The 20,774-nt window shown below is 35.0% G+C and overlaps 1 protein-coding gene across 1 annotated transcript in view; it reads left to right on the forward strand.

The window, feature by feature from the left end:
- Positions 1-20,774, forward strand: part of camk1b (calcium/calmodulin-dependent protein kinase Ib) — a 109,878-nt gene that overhangs the window by 77,015 nt on the left and 12,089 nt on the right. The window contains exons 4-8 of the mRNA XM_056468124.1: positions 3,688-3,762; positions 12,381-12,519; positions 16,471-16,597; positions 19,679-19,754; positions 19,859-19,971. Of these exons, the coding sequence (XP_056324099.1) occupies positions 3,688-3,762; positions 12,381-12,519; positions 16,471-16,597; positions 19,679-19,754; positions 19,859-19,971 (530 nt within the window). The remainder of the gene's footprint in view (positions 1-3,687; positions 3,763-12,380; positions 12,520-16,470; positions 16,598-19,678; positions 19,755-19,858; positions 19,972-20,774) is intronic.

Here is a 20,774-nt window from a genome sequence, read left to right on the forward strand (position 1 = left end):
AATCAAATCTAACCCAATGGCCAATGAAATCTATCCCAATACTAGCCCAATGTTTAATCAAAACTAGCCAAATAGCCATTCAAAATTAGCCCAATGTAAAATAAAAACTAGCCCAATGTTCAATCAAAACTAGCCCAATGTTCAATCAATTCTAGCCCAAAACTAGCCCAATGTTCAATCAAAACTAGCCCAATGTTCAAACAAAAACTAGCCCAATGTTCAATCAAATCTAGGCCCAAACTAACCCAATGTAAAATCAAAACTAGCCCAATGGCCAATCAAATCCAGCCCAATGTTCAATCAAATCTAGGCCAAAACTAGCCCAATGGGCAATCAAATCTAACCCAATGGCCAATGAAATCTATCCCAATACTAGCCCAATGTTTAATCAAAACTAGCCAAATAGCCATTCAAAACTAGCCCAATGTAAAATCAAAACTAGCCCAATGTTCAATCAAAACTAGCCCAATGTTCAATCAAAACTAGCCCAATATTCAGCCAAAACTAGCCCAATGTTCAATCAAAACTAGCCCAATGGCCAATCAAATCCAGCCCAATGTTCAATCAAATCTAGGCCAAAACTAGCCCAATGTTCAGTCAAATGCAGCCCAATGGCCAATCAAATCTAGCCCAAAACTAGCCTAATAGCCAATTAAAACTAGATCAAAGTTTTCAGTTTTGGTTTTCGGCCAGGATTTTGAGTTTCGGCCCTGAATTTTTATTGCAGTGCATCTTTAATTTTCATGACAAATAAAAATAATGTGCAAAAATATCACAGTTTTTTCCTGTGTATATGAATTGTTAGTAGTGTAGCCTTATTATTTGTAGCAAACCATAATTTGAAATGCAGTTAGACATGTGAGAAAAAGTTGAGTGCTCAATAGGAAACCTGATTCCACATGGTCTGGTTAATATTGATGAAGTGTTTGTGGGTCAGTTTAGCAGTGGTAGAGATTAGTCTGAACGAGAAGAGATCTAGTTTCAGATCAGCTCTCAGAGACAGACGGATTAAAGCTGTTAGTTTGAGCCGTGAAGCTGCAGTCACACAAACACTAATTATAAAACTCTTTCTCATCCCAAACCAATTTGCATATAACACTCTTAGTTCTGTGCCTTTGAGGAATATTTCAGGAGTAACAGAAATATAGTCAACCTTGCTTGTAACTTTATGGTAATTGCCACAGAAATGCATGCTGTTCAGAGGTGTGTTTAAATGGAAACAGTCAGGGTTGCCAGGTTTTCAAAACAAAACTAGTCCAATGGCCAATCCAGGCTAGCCCAAAACTAACCCAATGTTCAATCAAATCTAGCCCAAAACTAGTCCAACCAAAACTACTCCCCATTTAAAACTAGCCCAATGTTTAATCAAAACTGGCCCAAAGTTCAATCAAAACTAGTCCAAAACTAACCCAATGGCTATGTAAAACTAGCCCAAAACTTGGCCAATGTTCAATCTGAACTAGCCGTAAAACTTGCCCAACATTCAATCACAACTGGCCCAAAACTAGCCCAATGTTCAATCACAACTGGTCCAAAACTAGCCCAATGTTCAATCAAAACTAGCCCACTGTTCAATCACAACTGGCCCAAAAACTAGCCCAATCTTCAGTCAAAACTAGCCCTAAGCTAGCCCAATGTTCAATCAAAACTAGCCCAATGTTCAATCACAACTGGCCTAAAACTATCCCAATGTTCAATCACAACTGGCCTAAAACTAGCCCAATGTTCAATCAAAACTAGCCCAATGTTCAATCACAACTGGCCTAAAACTAGCCCAATGTTCAATCAAAACTAGCCCAATGTTCAATCACAACTGGCCCAAAAACTAGCCCAATCTTCAGTCAAAACTAGCCCTAAGCTAGCCCAATGTTCAATCAAAACTAGCCCAATGTTCAATCACAACTGGCCTAAAACTTGCCCAATGTTCAATCACAACTGGCCTAAAACTAGCCCAATGTTCAATCAAAACTAGCCCAATGTTCAATCACAACTGGCCTAAAACTAGCCCAATGTTCAATCAAAACTAGCCCAATGTTCAATCACAACTGGCCCAAAAACTAGCCCAATCTTCAGTCAAAACTAGCCCTAAGCTAGCCCAATGTTCAATCAAAACTAGCCCAATGTTCAATCACAACTGGCCTAAAACTTGCCCAATGTTCAATCACAACTGGCCTAAAACTAGCCCAATGTTCAATCAAAACTAGCCCAATGTTCAATCACAACTGGCCTAAAACTAGCCCAATGTTCAATCAAAACTAGCCCAATGTTCAATCACAACTGGCCCAAAAACTAGCCCAATCTTCAGTCAAAACTAGCCCTAAGCTAGCCCAATGTTCAATCAAAACTAGCCCAATGTTCAATCACAACTGGCCTAAAACTTGCCCAATGTTCAATCACAACTGGCCTAAAACTAGCCCAATGTTCAATCAAAACTAGCCCAATGTTCAATCACAACTGGCCTAAAACTAGCCCAATGTTCAATCAAAACTAGCCCAATGTTCAATCACAACTGGCCCAAAAACTAGCCCAATCTTCAGTCAAAACTAGCCCTAAGCTAGCCCAATGTTCAATCAAAACTAGCCCAATGTTCAATCACAACTGGCCTAAAACTTGCCCAATGTTCAATCACAACTGGCCTAAAACTAGCCCAGTGTTCAATCAAAACTAGCCCAATGTTCAATTACAACTGGCCTAAAACTAGCCCAATGTTCAATCAAAACTAGCCCAATGTTCAATTACAACTGGCCTAAAACTAGCCCAATGTTCAATCACAACTGGCCACAAAATAGCCCAAATGTTCAATCAAAACTAGCCACAAAACTAGCCAAATGTTCAATCAAAAGTAGGCCAATAATCAATCAAAACTAGCCCAAAGTTCAATCACAACTTGCCTAAGACTAGCCCAATGTTCAATCAAAACTAGCCACAATACTAGCCCAATGTTTAACCAAAACTAGTTCAAAACTAGCCCAATGTTTAATCACAACTGGCCTAAAACTAGCCCAATGTTCAATTAAAACTAGACCAAAACTAGCCCAATTATATTTTTATAATAATACCATTAATAACTATAATACTATTTAATATTATTATTATTAATACTATTTTATTATCATCATTAATGCTATGTAGTATTATTATTATTATTATTATTATTATTATTATTATTATTATTAGTATTATTATTATTATAATCAATATTTGTATTATTATTATTATTATTATTATTATTATTATTATTATTATTATTATTATTATTATTATTATGAGAAGTACATTACTAGCACAGCACTGATTTTGATTTATTAATCTAAAAATATTATTCATAAAAGTATTAATTAATATTAATTTAAAAGTGTTATTCATATTTTTTTGCTGGATTCTGCAATTTTACATTCATTTTCTGCATTTCTGAAATCAGAGCCTGCTTTTACTTTAACACTGCATCAGTAATATGACTGCTATAGAAGATTTTACATTGTTAATTATATAGACCAATGAAGTTAATAAATGAAACGCTGGTGTGTAAAGCATTGGCCATAATCTTTAGTTAAATGTGCAGATATTTTGCCTTATTCCTGCATTGATATGTGTTTTTTCTCTCTCTCTCTCTCTCTCTCTCTCTCTCTCTCTCTCTCCTCTCTCTCTCTCTCTCTCTCTCTCTCTCTCTCTCTGTCTCTCTCTCAGGATTAAACATGCCAACATAGTTTCCCTGGAGGACATCTTTGAGAGTAAATCACACCTCTACCTTGTCATGCAGCTGTGAGTTTGACTGATCTCCTTCTTTAACTTCACCATCGCTCCATATTTTCCTGCTTTCACCCGCGAGTCGACCTCCAAACAATTCAGCCATTATCTAGTGCAGCTGCCGTGCGCCGCTTGCCATTTTTAGCTCCTTATCTCAAACTCATTCATTTCCGTGACTTAAAGGCTCGCCGAGTTTTAGATATTGTGCAGCGTTTATGGTGAATGAGTCTCAATGCAGGTCAGTGCAGGGTAAAATACCTATTTTAGAGCCTTTGTGTTGAACAAGGCTTTCTAAAAAAGGTAAAATAGATATTGTGTTAAGTTAAACTCGACGTATTGTCTGCATAAGTACATGATTGAAATGTTTTAATGGTATTCAGTGTGATTGCAATGCACTGCTCTACATTTGTTTGCACTTTGGTTTCTGGTATTGAATGTGTTGTGTACATTAAAGGGGTCCTATTATGCCCCTCTATACAAGATGTAAAATTGATCTCCGATGTGCCCAGAGTGTAAATGTGAAGCTTTATAATACTTTGAAACTGGCTTTGATCCAAATTGTGCCTTTTTTGATGACTATCGCTTTAAATTCAAATCTGAATGCCCTCTTTTTAAAAGAGGGTGGAGCTTTAAATGCCTGTGTGTCAGCATAGTGGCAGATTCAAAACTCTAATAGCAGATGGCTGCTTCTCACTGAGGCTGTTTATGCTAATGAGGGAGAGATTGTCACTAATGGGCGGGGCTTTCCCCTTCTGATGACACGTACAAAGGGAGAATGTCAATCAAAGTGTTTCTGCACACTGTTTTTTATCAAATGTGATTATAAAAAAATTAATGGATTAATTTTGATCATTATAGGCTGGCTATATTCACACACTGCTGTCACACAACTGTGTTTAAACTCCTTATAAAAGTGATTTTTGCATAATAGGTACCCTTTAAATCTATTTGTGCAGGACTTGTTTTACTGGGGACGTTTCACAGACGTACATTGTGATTTTTTAATCCCATCTGAATCTGTCATGTCTGACTTTTTCCTCATGCGACATCTGTAAAAATTCCAAAATAATAAATTGTTTGTTAAATTTCCCCCCCAAAAAATCCAATTGGCAAAAAAAAAATCCTAGCAAAATAAACATTTTACATTTCATGTGGACTTTAATAAAATGAACACCACTTAAGTGTACTTAAAGAGTGGACTTTTGCACCTATGTTTTTTAATAAGCATAATCCACTTAAAGAGTTTTAAATCATTAGTTTGAAAGTACACTTTCATTGATAGTTACTAACATACTAAGAATCACTTAAATACTTTATAAAGTATTTTAAAGGTAAAGCGGTTTGAAATGGCATTTAAGTTCATATATTTTTACATCTGCTGTATTGCAACTTTCTAATGTATTTACTGTAAGTATATGACAAAGTTTTAATTAACTAGAAATGACAATTACACGGACCAGATAAAATGCAATGCAAAAGAAACATAATGCATTACTTTACTTAAAAAGTAACTAAATAGCAAATTTAGTTACTTATTTTGAAAAGAAGTAACACAAGATTGTGATAAGTAACTTTCCATAATTATTACATCATGAACATGGAAGTGTTTTTTATAATATTACAAACAAGCAAATAATGCATTACTGTACTTAAAACGTAATTAAGTCACACATATAGTTACTTTAAAAAAATAAGAAATACATAATACTTTTAAAAGTACTTTCCCATAGTTCGTACATCTGAACATGGAAGTGTTTATATAATATTACAAACAAGCAAGTCTAGCCCAGATAAAAAAGTAATCCAAAAGTAACATATTGCATAATTTTACTTAAAAAGTAACTAAGTCACACATTTAGTTACTTTAAAAAAAAGAAGTAATACAGAATTGTGATATAATACTTTTAAAAGTACTTTCTCATAGTTCATACATCTGAACATGGAAGTGTTTATATAATATTTCAAACAAGCAAGTCTAGCCCAGATAAAAAGTAATCCAAAAGTAACCTAATGCATTACTTAAAAAAGTAACTAAGTAACACGTTTAGTTACTTTTTTTTAACAAGTAACACAAGATTACAATATAATATTACTTTTAAAAGTAACTTCCCAAGTTTGGTAAATCTGATCATGGAAGTGTTTTTATATTACAAACAAGCAAGTCCAGCCCAGATAAAAAGTAATCCAAAAGTAACCTAATGCATTACTTTACTTAAAAAGTAAATAAGTAACACGTTTAGTTACTTTTTTTAAAGAAGTGACACAAGATTACAATGTAATATTACTTTTAAAAGTAACTTCCCATGTTTGGAAAATCTGAACATGGAAGTGTTTTTATATTACAAAAAAGCAAGTCCAGCCTAGATAAAAAGTAATCTAATGTAACATAATTCATCACTTAACTTAAAAAGTAACTAAGTAGCACAATTAGTTACTTTTTAAAGAAGTAACGTAGGATTACAATATATTACTTTTAAAAGTAACTTCCCATAACACTGGTTATTACATATGAATAGGGAAGTGTTTTTAAAATATTAAAACAAACAAACTTAGCCCAAATAAAAAAGTAATCCAAAAGTAACATATTGCATTACTTTACTTAAAAAGTAACTAAGTCACACATTTAGTTACTTTAAAAAAAGAAGTAATACATAATTGTGATATATTACTTTTAAAAGTACTTTCTCATAGTTCATACATCTGAACATGGAAGTGTTTATATATTACAAACAAGCAAGTCTAGCCCAGATAAAAAGTAATCCAAAAGTAACCTAATGCATTATTTTACTTAAAAAAGTAACTAAGTAACACAATTAGTTACTTTTTAAAGAAGTAACGCAGGATTACAATATATTACTTTTAAAAGTAACTTCCCATAACACTGGTTATTACATATGAATAGGGAAGTGTTTTTAAAATATTAAAACAAACAAACTTAGCCCAAATAAAAAAAGTAATCCAAAAGTAACATATTGCATTACTTTACTTAAAAAGTAACTAAGTCACACATTTAGTTACTTTAAAAAAGAAGTAATACATAATTGTGATATATTACTTTTAAAAGTACTTTCTCATAGTTCATACATCTGAACATGGAAGTGTTTATATATTACAAACAAGCAAGTCTAGCCCAGATAAAAAGTAATCCAAAAGTAACCTAATGCATTACTTTACTTAAAAAGTAACTAAGTAACACAATTAGTTACTTTTTAAAGAAGTAACGCAGGATTACAATATATTACTTTTAAAAGTAACTTCCCATAACACTGGTTATTACATATGAATAGGGAAGTGTTTTTAAAATATTAAAACAAACAAACTTAGCCCAAATAAAAAAAGTAATCCAAAAGTAACATATTGCATTACTTTACTTAAAAAGTAACCAAGTCACACATTTAGTTACGTTAAAAAAAAAAAAGTAATACATAATTGTGACATCTTACTTTAAAAGTACTTTCCAATGGTTCATACATCTGAACATGGAAGTGTTTACATAATTAGCACAGTTAGTTTTAAGAATTACACTTTTTAAAGAATTAACACAAGATTACAATAAAATATTACTTTTAAAAGTAACTTCCTGGTTGGTACATTAAAAATAAATAAATAATAGCATATATCTTCAGACCAAACGAAGCCACGGGAGGCACACGATACACAATGCTAGGAGCTATCATGTGTCTTTCTATCTAACAAGTCCCACAGAGCTACAGAGTATGGCTTGGCTTGGTGGGTCGCCCCCACATAGTGTCAACCTCTTTAATTACTCATGTGCCGGAGAGCCACGCCATGCTCTTTTCCACTGAGAAATCAAGCAAAAGGCTAAACAAACGCACACACACACATAAGCGTATAAGCCCACCGAGCAGATCTGGGAAAATGTGCTCACACCTGCGTTTTTACACCTGCCATCTGAAGTGTCAGCAGAGATTTAGCTCAATATAGACTTGGTGGGTAAAATTCACAGTTTGTATGTACCTCAGTTTTTTTTTTTCCAGTTTTCCATTGAGTTTTGGTACAGTCAGGGAGAAGACAAATGCTTTTTTATTAATAATGTAGTATAGTTTGAAACCTGCCTGTTTAAAATAAATGTAATTAAAAATAGAAATTTAAAAACATTTATTAATAGTATTTTTTGTTGACCACACTTGATAAAAAGAGTTTGCAGAAACACTTTGATCGACATTCTCCATATAAAAGCTCCGCCCATTAGTGACGATCTCTCCCTCGTAGACCCTTTACACAATGGCATCACTTCACTTCCCCCTATAGGCAACGTAGTGTATTTTTAGTTCTGGTTTACCTTTAAATGAATGGGATACTTCTCTGAAATATTAACAACTGAAAATATTAACATTACTCGACTTAAGTATTGGACACGTGCGCAAATGTTTCTGAATTGCTTTCTGAGTTTTAAAATGATTATTTAAGTTATTAAGAATACAAATAAGTTATTGTTTATGATATAGTATGTGTTTTTAGCAACCTTTTCACTCATTAATTCAGTTTGTTTCCTCAATAATGGATTCATTTTTACTTTGACGCTTCTATGAATGTAAATGTTTATATTTGTTATATGTGAATGATTAAGCATAAGTAAAATTATAAAATTTTCTCATATTATCTGGTAAGTATTCCATCTATAAATGCAATCAGATTCATCATTCATTATTTACTGATCCATCAATGTTTTTCCATTTGAATGAGTTAAGAGTTAAGACCTTTAGACAGTGTCCTGGGTGGTTTTAATTTAATATCTGTACACCTTTTAATTAATAATATGTTACAAATCATTTCATAATCTAATAATACTGCATTTTAATCTAATATTTAAACTGTTTATTAAATAAACAGCCGAAGTCATCATCTAACCGTATCTGTAGTGAATATACAGCTGACAGAGTGAGTTCTCTGTGGGGAGTTCTGTTAGGCAGAAGTAAAGATACACTGTGTGAAGTGAAACCGGACACCGTGTGACCTCATGTGAGAAGGTGTGCTCCGCCCTCTTTTGAAAAGAGCACAATCTCATTTGAATTTAAAGCGACAGTCACCAAAATGGCACATTTTGGATCAAAGCTTAAAAGCGGCAGTTTTTAATAAGTTAAAAACATTATTTGTGTGGTACTTTGAACTAAAACATCACAAACACACACTCTAGGGGCATCTGAGACTTATTTTACATCTTGTAAAAAGGGGCATAATAGAACCCCTTTAAACTCCATACTGTGCCTACAGTCAAACTTTACAGTCAAGCAGTCACTTTGTTTTGTCTGTTTATGTGTGTAGGATGAAGGGAATTCTGAGGGTGGGGTTTCATAGTCTGTGGTATTTCAAGCATCAAGACTGTGGGTGCTAAAACACGCGCGCGCACACGCAGATTTAATCTCTGGCTGAGTTGAAAGCCTTGGCAAGCCTGGTGTCCTGCTGTCTGCATGCAGAGCTGCCATCACCCGGAAAATACCACAATGAACATCTCTGTCACTTCCTCTTCTGTCATTCGGTCGCTCTTGATCTCTCTGTTAACACAGCTGCTGTGGAAAAGAGCCTGCGCTGGCTTTCTCTGCCCATCGTGTGTCGAGCGTGATTAGGGATGAACGACTTTAGAAAATTACCTAACTGCAGTATTTTTGACCAATGTCGCAATGGTGATTTAAAGGGACCATATTATCAATAATAGAGTGTGTATGTGTAAAGTTTCAGCTCAAAATACCACACAAATAATCTTTTATAACCCTTTGAAACTGCTGCTTTTAAGCTTTGATCCAAAACGTGCCGTTTTAGTGACTGCCGCTTTAAATTCAAATGAGATTGTGCTCTTTTTAAAAGAGGGTGGAGCTTTAAATGCCTGTGTGTCAGCATAGTGGCAGATTCAAAACTCTAATAGCAGACGGCTGCTTCTCACTCAGGGCTGTCAATGCTAATGAGGGAGAGATTGTCTCTAATGGGCGGGGCTTTCCCCCTCTGATGACATGTACAAAGGGAGAATGTCAATCAAAGTGTTTCTGCACAGTTTTTATCAAGTGTGATTCCATGTGATGGAATAACTATTAATTGGTTCTAATAACAATTCTAAAAACCCAAATCACTCTTCACAAAAATAAAAACATGAACAAACAAAAACAAATACAATAAATAAAAGTGAAAAAATTGTGTTTTAGGAATTTACCTTTTAATATTTGTTTTAAATGAAATTGAATTCAATTAATTTAACGTATTTCATTATATTTTTCTAACAGCATTTCTAAAAATCCAAATCTCCTGTCACAAAAATAAAAACAAGAAAGACAGAAAAGTCAAAAAGAAAGTGTTTTTTAAGGAATGGTAGAAGAGCTCTTCCTTAAAATATTTGTTTTAAATTCTATTCAATTCAATAAATGTATTTTATTCCATTATTTTTTTCTAACAACATTTCTAAAAAAAAGCCCAAATCTTCATTTAAAAAAATAAAAACAAATACAGTACAAAAGAAGAGAGAAAAGAAAAAAAGTGTTTGTTTTTTTAATGGTAGAAGAGCTCTTCCTTTAGATATTTGTTTTTTAATTTTATTCAATTTATTTATTTTATTTCATTAATTATTTCTAATAACATTTTTAAAAACTACAAAAAAAAAAACAAATCACACTTTATCGAAATAAAAACAAATGCAGTACAAAAAAAGACAGAAAAATATGGCTGTACAGATCCGATCATATGATTGGAAATTGGGCCCGATCGCAAGGTTTCAGACTCGATCAGGCGTTACCTCCCAAACAGAACTCGGATATATATATATATATATATATATATATATATATATATATATATATATATATATATATATATATGGATATATATATGGATATATATATATATATATATATATATATATATATATATATATATATATATATATATATATATATATATATATATATATATTCACATGATATTTTTTACACATCTATAGTTATGCGGTGGCACAGAGTTAGACCTCTTTCCTGACTTCACACAGAAATATCAATGCGTGAGGAATGACATCACTTTGTTGCAGAGACGCTATTGGTTAAATGCTGGCAAAGTAGATCACGGAAGCAGCTTAAAGCTGAAAGCGCGAGTATGTCTGCGGTCTGGAGGTATTATAAAGTTGATGACGACAACATTGCCATAGCAAACTGTGAGATATGTAAACTTGAGATTGCCTGACGGGTATTTTAAGTTGAGGTGCTCTTTGTTTTTATATTAGATTTTTTTATGGTCCAAAAGTGAAGAATTTATGGTATTTATTACTTGATTTTTCAAGCTACCTCACAGAAGTGCTCTGTTTGTTCACAGAGTTGTTGAATGAGGTGAATTAAATAATACATATGGATCATCCTGGATGTTTCTTCGCTCTTCTTTATTCTTTTTTATGTATTAAAGAAGTATCGGATTGGCAAAAAAGGGCACAAAATCTGATCGGGACATTCCTACAGAAAAGTAACAAACAAATTGTTGTTTTAGGAATTGTAGTAGAACTCTTCCTTTAAATATTTGTTTTAAATTGTATTCAATTTATTTATTTTATTCCATCAATTATTTCTTATAACATTTCTAAAAAGCCCAAATGGGGTATATGCCGAAGCATGCTAATAGGACTTTTAATTTGCCAGTAACCTGGGTTAATCGTTTCCGGTGAATTACATGCCAATGCATATTCGGTGCATTTAAGGTCTGTTTTCTTTTAAAATCACAGATCTCCACTGGCTGAGTGATATCCGATATAAAGTGGGTCTCAGATTGTACAAGAAGCACTGCATTAAATTAAATTTTTCCCGCCACGTCTTTAAAATATGAGCATTTATTTTACCCCAGTGAAATCAATGGAGCTTCTGCGCTAGCCTGCCGATTCCGACGGGCGCGTGCGAGTAAACGTTCTTTTTTTGTCTCGTTTTACGCTTGAGCAACTAAATGAATGCCATAGTCTGTTTAACTGATTGTATTTGAATTACATTACAACTTTGATGCTGTAAAAGGAACCGTATAAAATGTAAAAAAAACTCAATACAGGTCACCGGAAGTTCATCAGTATGGGGAAAACACTAGCTCGGCATATACCCTATTGCTCTTCACAAAAACAAATACAGTACAAAAGTCCACCTCTTTAACTTCATAGTGCTTGTATCTCAGAGCATTGTGAAATACCTGTATGACTCCAACTATCATACTCATATAGGCCTACTATAAAAACCGTACATGGAATTCCACAGTACTTCAAACACGATAACAGGATCTAACAAGGATCTGATATCATCATCATGGTATTTTCTTTTTAATGTGTGACAACAATCACAAACGTTTTAGCTTCCGTGGAATGAAATCATCTCCCTACTACAGAACTGAAGCAAGTTGTTTTGAGGTTTGCCAAACCACAACCAGACCATAAATTGTGAGAGAGCGAGTCTTTCCAATAATAACTCGTGTTAGAGCTCTGCCTGGTGGTTGTGATGTGGTACTGCATCGCCATGTGCTTGTGCTGTGATCCTGCTGTGTGCCGGTCTGTCGACAGTAAGAAAACAAGAGAGGCTGAAGCCTGTGCGTTGGTGTGTGTGAAAGACACATAAAGCATGAACAGCTTTTTCCAGCATCCCTCTCTGTTTTTGTTTTTCCATTGGCAGAGTGTCTGGCGGCGAACTCTTCGACAGGATTGTGGAAAAAGGATTTTACACTGAGAAAGATGCCAGTAAGCTCATCCAGCAGATCCTGGATGCCGTCAAATACCTGCATGACATGGGCATTGTGCACAGAGACCTGAAGGTGAGACCCTGGTTATTTTTAAAAAGTTACCATACAGTTGAACGCTAAATTATTGGCCCATTCTTTTTCTAATATTGTGAGAGTGACAAAGGACTTTTCCTATTATATATTTCCCTCACAGCATTTCCTATTATATATGTTTTTTATAATAGGCTGGAAAAAAAGCAGTGTTTAATTTTATATATAGACTCACTGGCCACTTTATTAGGTACACCTGTCCAACTGTTCGTTAACGCAACTAAAAAGTGCAAACTCAATGCATTTAGGCATGTCGACATGGTCAAGACGATCTGCTGCAGTTCAAACTGAGCATCAGAATGGGGAAGAAAGGGGATTTAAGTGACTTTAAATGTGGCATGGTTGTTGGTGCCAGACGGGCTGGTCTGAGTATTTCAGAAACTGCTGATCTACTGGGATTTTCTTGGCACACTTTGGGCCCATTAGTACCAATTGATCATCGTGTCAACGCCACAGCCTACCTGAGTATTGTTGCTGACCATGTCCATCCCTTTATTACCACAGTGTACCCATCTTCTGATGGCTACTTCCAGCAGGATAACACGCCATGTCATAAAGTGCGAATCATCTCAGACTGGTTTCTTGAACAATACAATGAGTTCACTGTACTCAAATGGCCTCCACAGTCACCAGCTCAATCCAATTAAGCACCTTTAGGATGTGATGGAACGGGAGATTGGCATCATGGATGTCCAGCCGACAAATCTGCAGCAACTGTGTGATACTATCATGTCAATATGGAGCAAAATCTCTGAGGAATATTTCCAGTAGCTTGTTGAATCCATGCCATGAAGGATTAAGGCAGTTCAGAAGGCAAAAGGGGGCCAACCCGGTATTAGTAAGGTATACCTAATAAAGTGGCCAGTGAGTGTATACTGTGTATGTATGTGTATATATATATATTTTCCATAACGGTGACTTTTTTTACACGACTTTTAAAACAACCGAACCATGTCAATTTTTTTCATGCTCCAGAGATATAGGGTATATATAGGGTACATATGTATATATTCTCCCTGCGTTTGCGTGGGTTTCCTCCGGGTGCTCCGGTTTCTCCCACCAGTCCAAAGACATGCGGTACAGGTGAATTGGGTAAGCTAAATTGTCCGTAGTCTATGAGTGTGAAAGAGTTTGTGTGTGGATGTTTCCCAGAGATGGGTTGTGGCTGAAAGGGCATCCGCTGCGTAAAACAGGCTGGATAAATTGGCGGTTCATTCCGCAGTGGCGACCCCGGATTAATAAAGGGACTAAGCCAAAAAGAAAATGAATGAATGAATATATATATAGTAAAAATCCATCGGGATCGCCCTGACCCATTTGGCAGATTAAGGGTTAAATAGCACTTTACCACGGTGTGGTTGAGTGCTTGTCCCTTGAAAAAATAAGTAATAAAATATTATGTACTGCTGCCCTGGCAAAGACAAAAACATAATGTAATTCTTAATGAGAAATTTGTTGTTTAAACTATTGTTTTATTATTATATTATATATATTATGTTATTTTTAACCAAAGAAACAGTTGTGAAAGTTTCAAATCTACTCTTCGTATCCACAGAGCTTTAATCATTTCATTTAGAAGTCCTTAACTTTGTGCTTTTGATATTAATAGTTGGCTTTGTGTCCCCAAAGACCAGGAAAGTAGTTCTAGGTAAATGGATCAATCGATGGCTCCAGTTCCACTTTTAAACTTTAGATTGAAGTCAAGGTGAAGAGTTTTACCGCAGTTCATTTGAAGAATCATCATCTGGGTCAGTGCTGTGGCCTAGCGATTGGCTCATTCACATCAAGCCCTGGTTCTCAAATAGGGTATGAGTGTAGATAACTATCAATTAGCCATCCTTAATTATCATCGAAGTCCCTTTAAGGCAAGTCATTTCACCCTGTGGCCATCTTTGAAACAGCTCTTGCAGTATTATCAGAGGTTTTCTTAGTATGGGGAGATGGAATTGTCTGTGTTTCTTACTAAAAAGCCGTAATGCTATAGTGGTCACGTGAAGCATGTCTTAGCCCAAGGGGTGTCAAATCCAAACTTGGTAAATCCAAACTGAGTGTTGTGAATAAAGTCAGGGGCCATACATGCATATTTTAAAAAAATGATTTATTAATTAATTTATTAATTAATTTAGTTTATTAACGACTGTAACATCTCTTACACTTCATTAAACCACATTTTTCAAAATAGCAAGGTTTTACATTTAATTTTAATTTGGACCACATTTGTGTCACAGCAGCTTTTATCTCTATCAAAACATGAAATAAGGTCTCTAACCAACATGAGCATAAAACAGTAGGCTAGCATACTTTATGCTAGCATACTTTAAAACACTAGGCTAGCATACTTTAAAAACAATTTCATATTCAGAAAAACTGATAATAAAACAAAAAGCTGATATACCACATTGTAACAAGCAACAGATGGTTACTGATATTGTATTATTAAACGTATTCTTTTAGCTTTAGAAAGGCAACCTAATCATAAAATGTTCCATGCCAACTGAACTTGTGGATTTCAGAGGAAAAAAAGTAAAGCAATATATTTATTAGTGGGTTATTATAGATAAATGGTAGCCGATATAAAAAATAAATGGTAAGAAATTTTAAAGGACACTTGTAATATATGTATAATTGTGCTAGTCCCGGAAATATATCACCTTGTTAACATTAATTAGAACGTTATGCTAGGCAACGCAGTGCCGCAGTAGGTAGTGCTGTCGCCTCACAGCAAGAAGGTCGGTGGTTCGTGCCTCAGCTGGGTCAGTTGCCGTTTCTGTGTGGAGTTTGCATGTTCTCTCTGCGTTTGCGTGGGTTTCCTCCGGGTGCTCCGGTTTCCCCCCCACTGTACAAAGACATGCGGGACAGGTGAATTGGGTAGGCTAAATTGTCCATAGAGTATGTATGTGTGCGAATGAGTGTGTATGGGTTTCCCAATGATGGGTTGCGGCTGGAAGGGCATCCGCTGCGTAAAACATATGCTGGATAAGTTGGCGGTTCATTCCGCTGTGGCGACCCCGGATAATAAAGGGACTAAGCCGAAAAGAAAATGAACGAATGATAACGCTATGCTAACGACGTCTAAATTAGAGAGCAGGGTGAAGCGCAATAGCACAACCTGCGTCTCAATATTGTAATGGTCCCAGACCTAATATTTAATGAGAGCGTGGGCCACTTAACCTGTATTACCAAAACTTGTTGTCGGACCTGATTAAATGTTTTGATGGGCCGCATTTGGCCCACGGGCCTTGTAATTGACACATGTGTCTTAGCCAATCAAATGTCGGCTTTTAGTTTCGTTCATTGCAGACTGCCAAACAGGCCATGTTAGCATTAGTCGTTATGCTTTTTAGGCTAATCATTTCAGGCTTGCCTTCTATATGCATTGGTATTATCATGCGTTCTGTTTAAATGGGGAAGCATCAAGTCCAAAACTGTTTTCCAATTTCATGATTAAATTTAATATTTAGAATCACCAATCAAATTAGTTTGGTTGAATTGTTTAGTTTCTAAACTATTGAATTGCCCAAAATCTTCATTTTGTTGGATTGTCCAATATAATGTGCCCTTGAAGGGAATGAGATCACGACACCAAACTCCTTTATGGCTATTTCTGGCATTACCTCTGACATTTCTTCTGGAAATTACCGCTGACTCCGCTGATTAATGTCTCTACAGTGATTAAAGATGAATTCACAACACCAATCTCCCTTCTGGCTGTTTCTGAAGGATACGTAACTACTGTAAGAATCAATAACTTGCGTGTTACACATTATCATCCTCTGAAAAATGCCTCGTCCGATCGTGCCGGTCTTCTGAAGTAATTCACAACTTGGATCTGATAGCAAATTTCCTCCCAAAATGACAGAGGCCTCTTTGTTAACAAGTTTGTAAGCATTCAGGTAGTTGCAGTCATGTGATGTGTCTGTGTTTCTGATGCAGCCAGAGAACCTGCTGTATTACAGTATGGATGAAGAATCCAAGATCATGATCAGCGATTTTGGCCTGTCAAAGATTGAGGGTTCGGGCAGTGTGATGAGCACAGCGTGTGGCACTCCAGGATATGTAGGTAAGGCATGAGGATCGGTCCTGATTTCTGCTTTTCTGAATATATTCAAAGTTCTGTCATGAAAACCTAGGGGCTACATCCACGGCAAGTGTTTTTCAGCTCCCGATGCACTTCCTCTGAAAGATTGATGTGAATGTTTTCAATTTCACGAGGTTGCTTTTACAGCATCTGTAATGTGATGTAATCAAAATATAGTCTTTTAATGAATGCTATTCAATACAGAGGTGTGAAAAAGTATTTGCCCCCCCCCCTTTCGTATTTTTTTGCATGTTTATCACACTTTAATGTTTTATATCATTAAACTAATTTAAATATTAGTCAATGATAACACAAGCAAGCACATCATGCAGTTTTGAAATGAAGTTTTTATTATTAAGGGAAAACAAAATACGTGAAAGTGTCTGCCCCTTAATAACTGGTTGGGTCAGTGTTAGCAGCAATAACCGCAATCAATTATTTTCAGTACCTCGCAATGAGTCTGTTACAGCGCTGTGGAGGAATTTTGTCCCACTCATCTGTGCAGAATTGTTGTAATACAGACACATCGGAGGGTTTTCAAACATAAACCGCCACAGCATCTCAATAGGATTCAGGTCAGGACTTTGGCTAGGCCATTCCAAAGTCTTCCATTTTTGTTTTTCACACAGGGCTGTTAATTTTTGTATTGTTCACCCTCATTTAAAAACTGCACGATGTGTTTACTTGTGTTATCTTCGACAAATATTTAAATTAGGATCTGAAATACTAAAGTGTGAAAAACATGGAAAAAAAAAAATCCGTAAGGCGGGAGAACTTTTTCACACCAGTGTATATGCAACATATAACGTCAGTTTAGTTTTATTATTAACATATAAAGCAGTGTGAAAATGTTTATGTTTGAAAATGAATGGTCGTATTAAATCTGTGAGAATTTGATGTTGTGATGAGCTCCACTACACACAAAATTAACCCGAAAATAAGTGAAAGGCACTTTGCAAGTTATGATTTGGAAACCAGGCATGAGCAAACTGTTTATACTAGATGTCAAATTGGACATTCTAGGTTGAGTCATTTGTATGTAATGAATAACAAAGCACCACCTAAATGGCATGCACTGTCAAGCTGCTCTTACCATGAAACATATTTTGTTGGAATGTGAAAGCTTGAATACCATCAGACAAAATTTCTATTAGGAGAGTACTTTGATGGACATTTTTAAAAAGGTATCACCAGGAAGAATCTTAAATTATTGATCTAAAATTGAACGGAAACATCATATTTAACTTTGACTATATTTTTGTGTGAATTTGCTGTATTTATTTCTAATTTTATATTTGTCTAAGTAACTTTTTATTGTAATACGAAGTAGTTTTTTATCATGTAATATTATTACTTAATATTATTTTGCCTTGAAATAGCCATAAGTAGCTGAGCAATGAATAAATAAACAAATGAGCTCCACTATGAATGCAAGAGTCTCAATATTCTTAATTAAAATACAAACTAAATCTTCTAATATTAAATAATTATTGAATGTGTTTTGAATGTTCTATGATAAATATTTCATGCATGTTCATTGTCACAGTATATTGTACTGTATATTAAATATTGGCATATATCTACTTCAGATAAACTGTGTTTTAAGTAGCGGTTTACCTATGCGCCCTCATACTTTTCTCCTTATCTGTTGAACGTGTTCATGTGTGCAACTTTATCTTTAGAAATGGCTGGTTTCAGCTGGTTCTGTGGGCACCCGGTTCTAAAGAATATCTTGTACGTGAGTTATGAAGGTGTGGGCTATTTATACAGAAAAGGAAAGTGAAACTTGGGTAGAAGTATTTTTGCCTGCTATACAGAGGGTGCAGAAGAGCATTCAGTAACATATTAGTTATGTTATTATAACATTATTATAAGTGCATCTACAACCAGCTTTCATCTATTGACTTCTTGTCCCATTATGAGGTCTTTGAAACCTGTTTTGATGATGATGATTATCAAGTCGTGTTCAGCTTAATTTTCATTCCGCTACATATTTTGGACATTTTTGTATTTATCTTATTGTATTTATCTGTGCTTGTAGATGGTTTATTATGTTTTATGCAGATGCACCCCTTTACAAAATCATCCCAATCAATTTAGAATTATATGTATATATATATTTCCCCCAAAAACAGATATTCACTTTCACTTTTTCGCGTTTACTTTCACTTTCACTTTCACTTTCACATCATCTGGTGAAATTTTGTTCATATCACAATATATATTGCAGAAGAATAAAATATTGCAGTGTTATTTTTTTCCAATATCGTGCGGCCTAAAAGGATTTTTTCCCCCAAAAAATGAAAATTCATTATCAGTTATGTGATTGTCCCACCCCTACACATGCACCAATCATCATCGGTTATGTGGTCCACTCCCCCCACAACATACACACCAGTTACTGTAACAGCATTGTAACAGAGGAAACAATAATTTGCTTGATTGCTCATTACTGCAAAAAGTAACTCCATTATTGGCGCCAATAGCCTAGTGGTTAGTGCGTCCACACATAGCACTGAGGTGCTCGTGGCGACCTGAGTTTGATTCCTGGCTCAAAGTCCTTTGCCGATCCTCACCCTATCTCTGCTCCTCACACTTTCCTGTCTGTATATCTTCACTGTCCTATCAATAAAGGTGAAAACCCCTAAAAAGTAATTATAAAAAAAGTAACTCCATTAGTCACAACGTTTATTTGTATTTAGGTAAACTATTGACCTTATTCTTCATGTACAAGTGGCTGGGGAGCCATCTTTTTGGCTCGTCACTTCCAGTCTCATTCACTTCTATTGATTTTTAGGCATTAAAAACAGCTCGTTATGCTGCTTGATGTTGCAAACTGATCTTGTTTTATTATATTATTCTACTTTAATGTCTAATCATGAACACACTTGTTTATAGAGCAAGTAGCTTGACCGGTTTATTCTTCCTAGTCATTTCTCCCATAGGCAACTGAATTAGAAACTCGCACAATCACACCTCCGCATTGCAGAATAAGGTCAATGCTTTCTAGAGAGGGCTGCTGAAGTTATAAATGTGTAAACTGGTGTTTATTCTGTTCTTCAGCTCCTGAGGTTTTGGCACAGAAGCCATACAGTAAAGCGGTGGACTGCTGGTCAATCGGGGTCATCGCTTACATCCTGTGAGTGCCGCTTTTACATTTTAATTCTCTCATTTCTCTTTATACACCTTCCTACAGCCTGAGCTGAATTTTATCCATCACACCTCTGTCTGTCTTTCACTCAGTTTATGTGGCTATCCTCCATTTTACGATGAGAACGATGCCAAGCTTTTTGAGCAGATCCTGAGGGCCGAGTACGAGTTTGATTCGCCTTATTGGGATGATATATCTGACTCAGGTATGATATAATGATTCCTTGAATTGACTTTATGAGGTTTATTGTTAGTACACTGCCAAAACGCTGTTATTATATTTGCTATTGCTTTTATTTATTTATTTTGTCTTGTTTCTAGTCCAGATATCTCAAATATTTAAATCAAGAAGAATTTTTGCACTGTAAAAAATGTTGGGTTCCAAACAATTCCTTCATTTTGTCCCAACACAAATCGATTAAGTTAACTTAATCTATGCCTCAAATTTAAGTGAATTGAACGTAAAGCAATTATATCATCCCCCTAAAAAAACGTAACACTTGTGCTGTTTTAAATTATTTAAAATAAATAGTTTGAACAAGTAGAAAAAATCTTTTTTTGAGTGTAGATAAGTAAAAAATATTAAAATAAATATTGGACATTAAGTGAGATTCTCTTTAAAACAAGCTAAATAAGCTGCCAGTTGGGTAAGTAAAGTAATCTGAGAAAAAAAAGGTTATTTTGCTTACCCCATTGGCAGATTGTTTAGATTTAATGAAAATATTGCTTAAATGTATTAGTTTTTTTGTCAAATTTCCTGAAAACAAGATAAAGACAAGATTCATCTGGTCTTGAAAATGATTTTCATTTATAAATTAGTAGATATTAAAGGGCACCTATGGTAAAAAATCTACTTTTTAAGCTGTTTGGACAGACATATGTGCATGTATGGTGTATAGACTGTCATATTGGGGTGATATAAGCACACCCAGTGCTTTTTTTTCAATTTAACAACATAGAAAATGGTGGACCAATTGGAGCGGCTTTCAAATCGACCGCTACCTGACGT

Source organism: Danio aesculapii, chromosome 11 (assembly GCF_903798145.1).
Source record: "Danio aesculapii chromosome 11, fDanAes4.1, whole genome shotgun sequence".
Taxonomy (NCBI): Eukaryota; Metazoa; Chordata; class Actinopteri; order Cypriniformes; family Danionidae; genus Danio; species Danio aesculapii.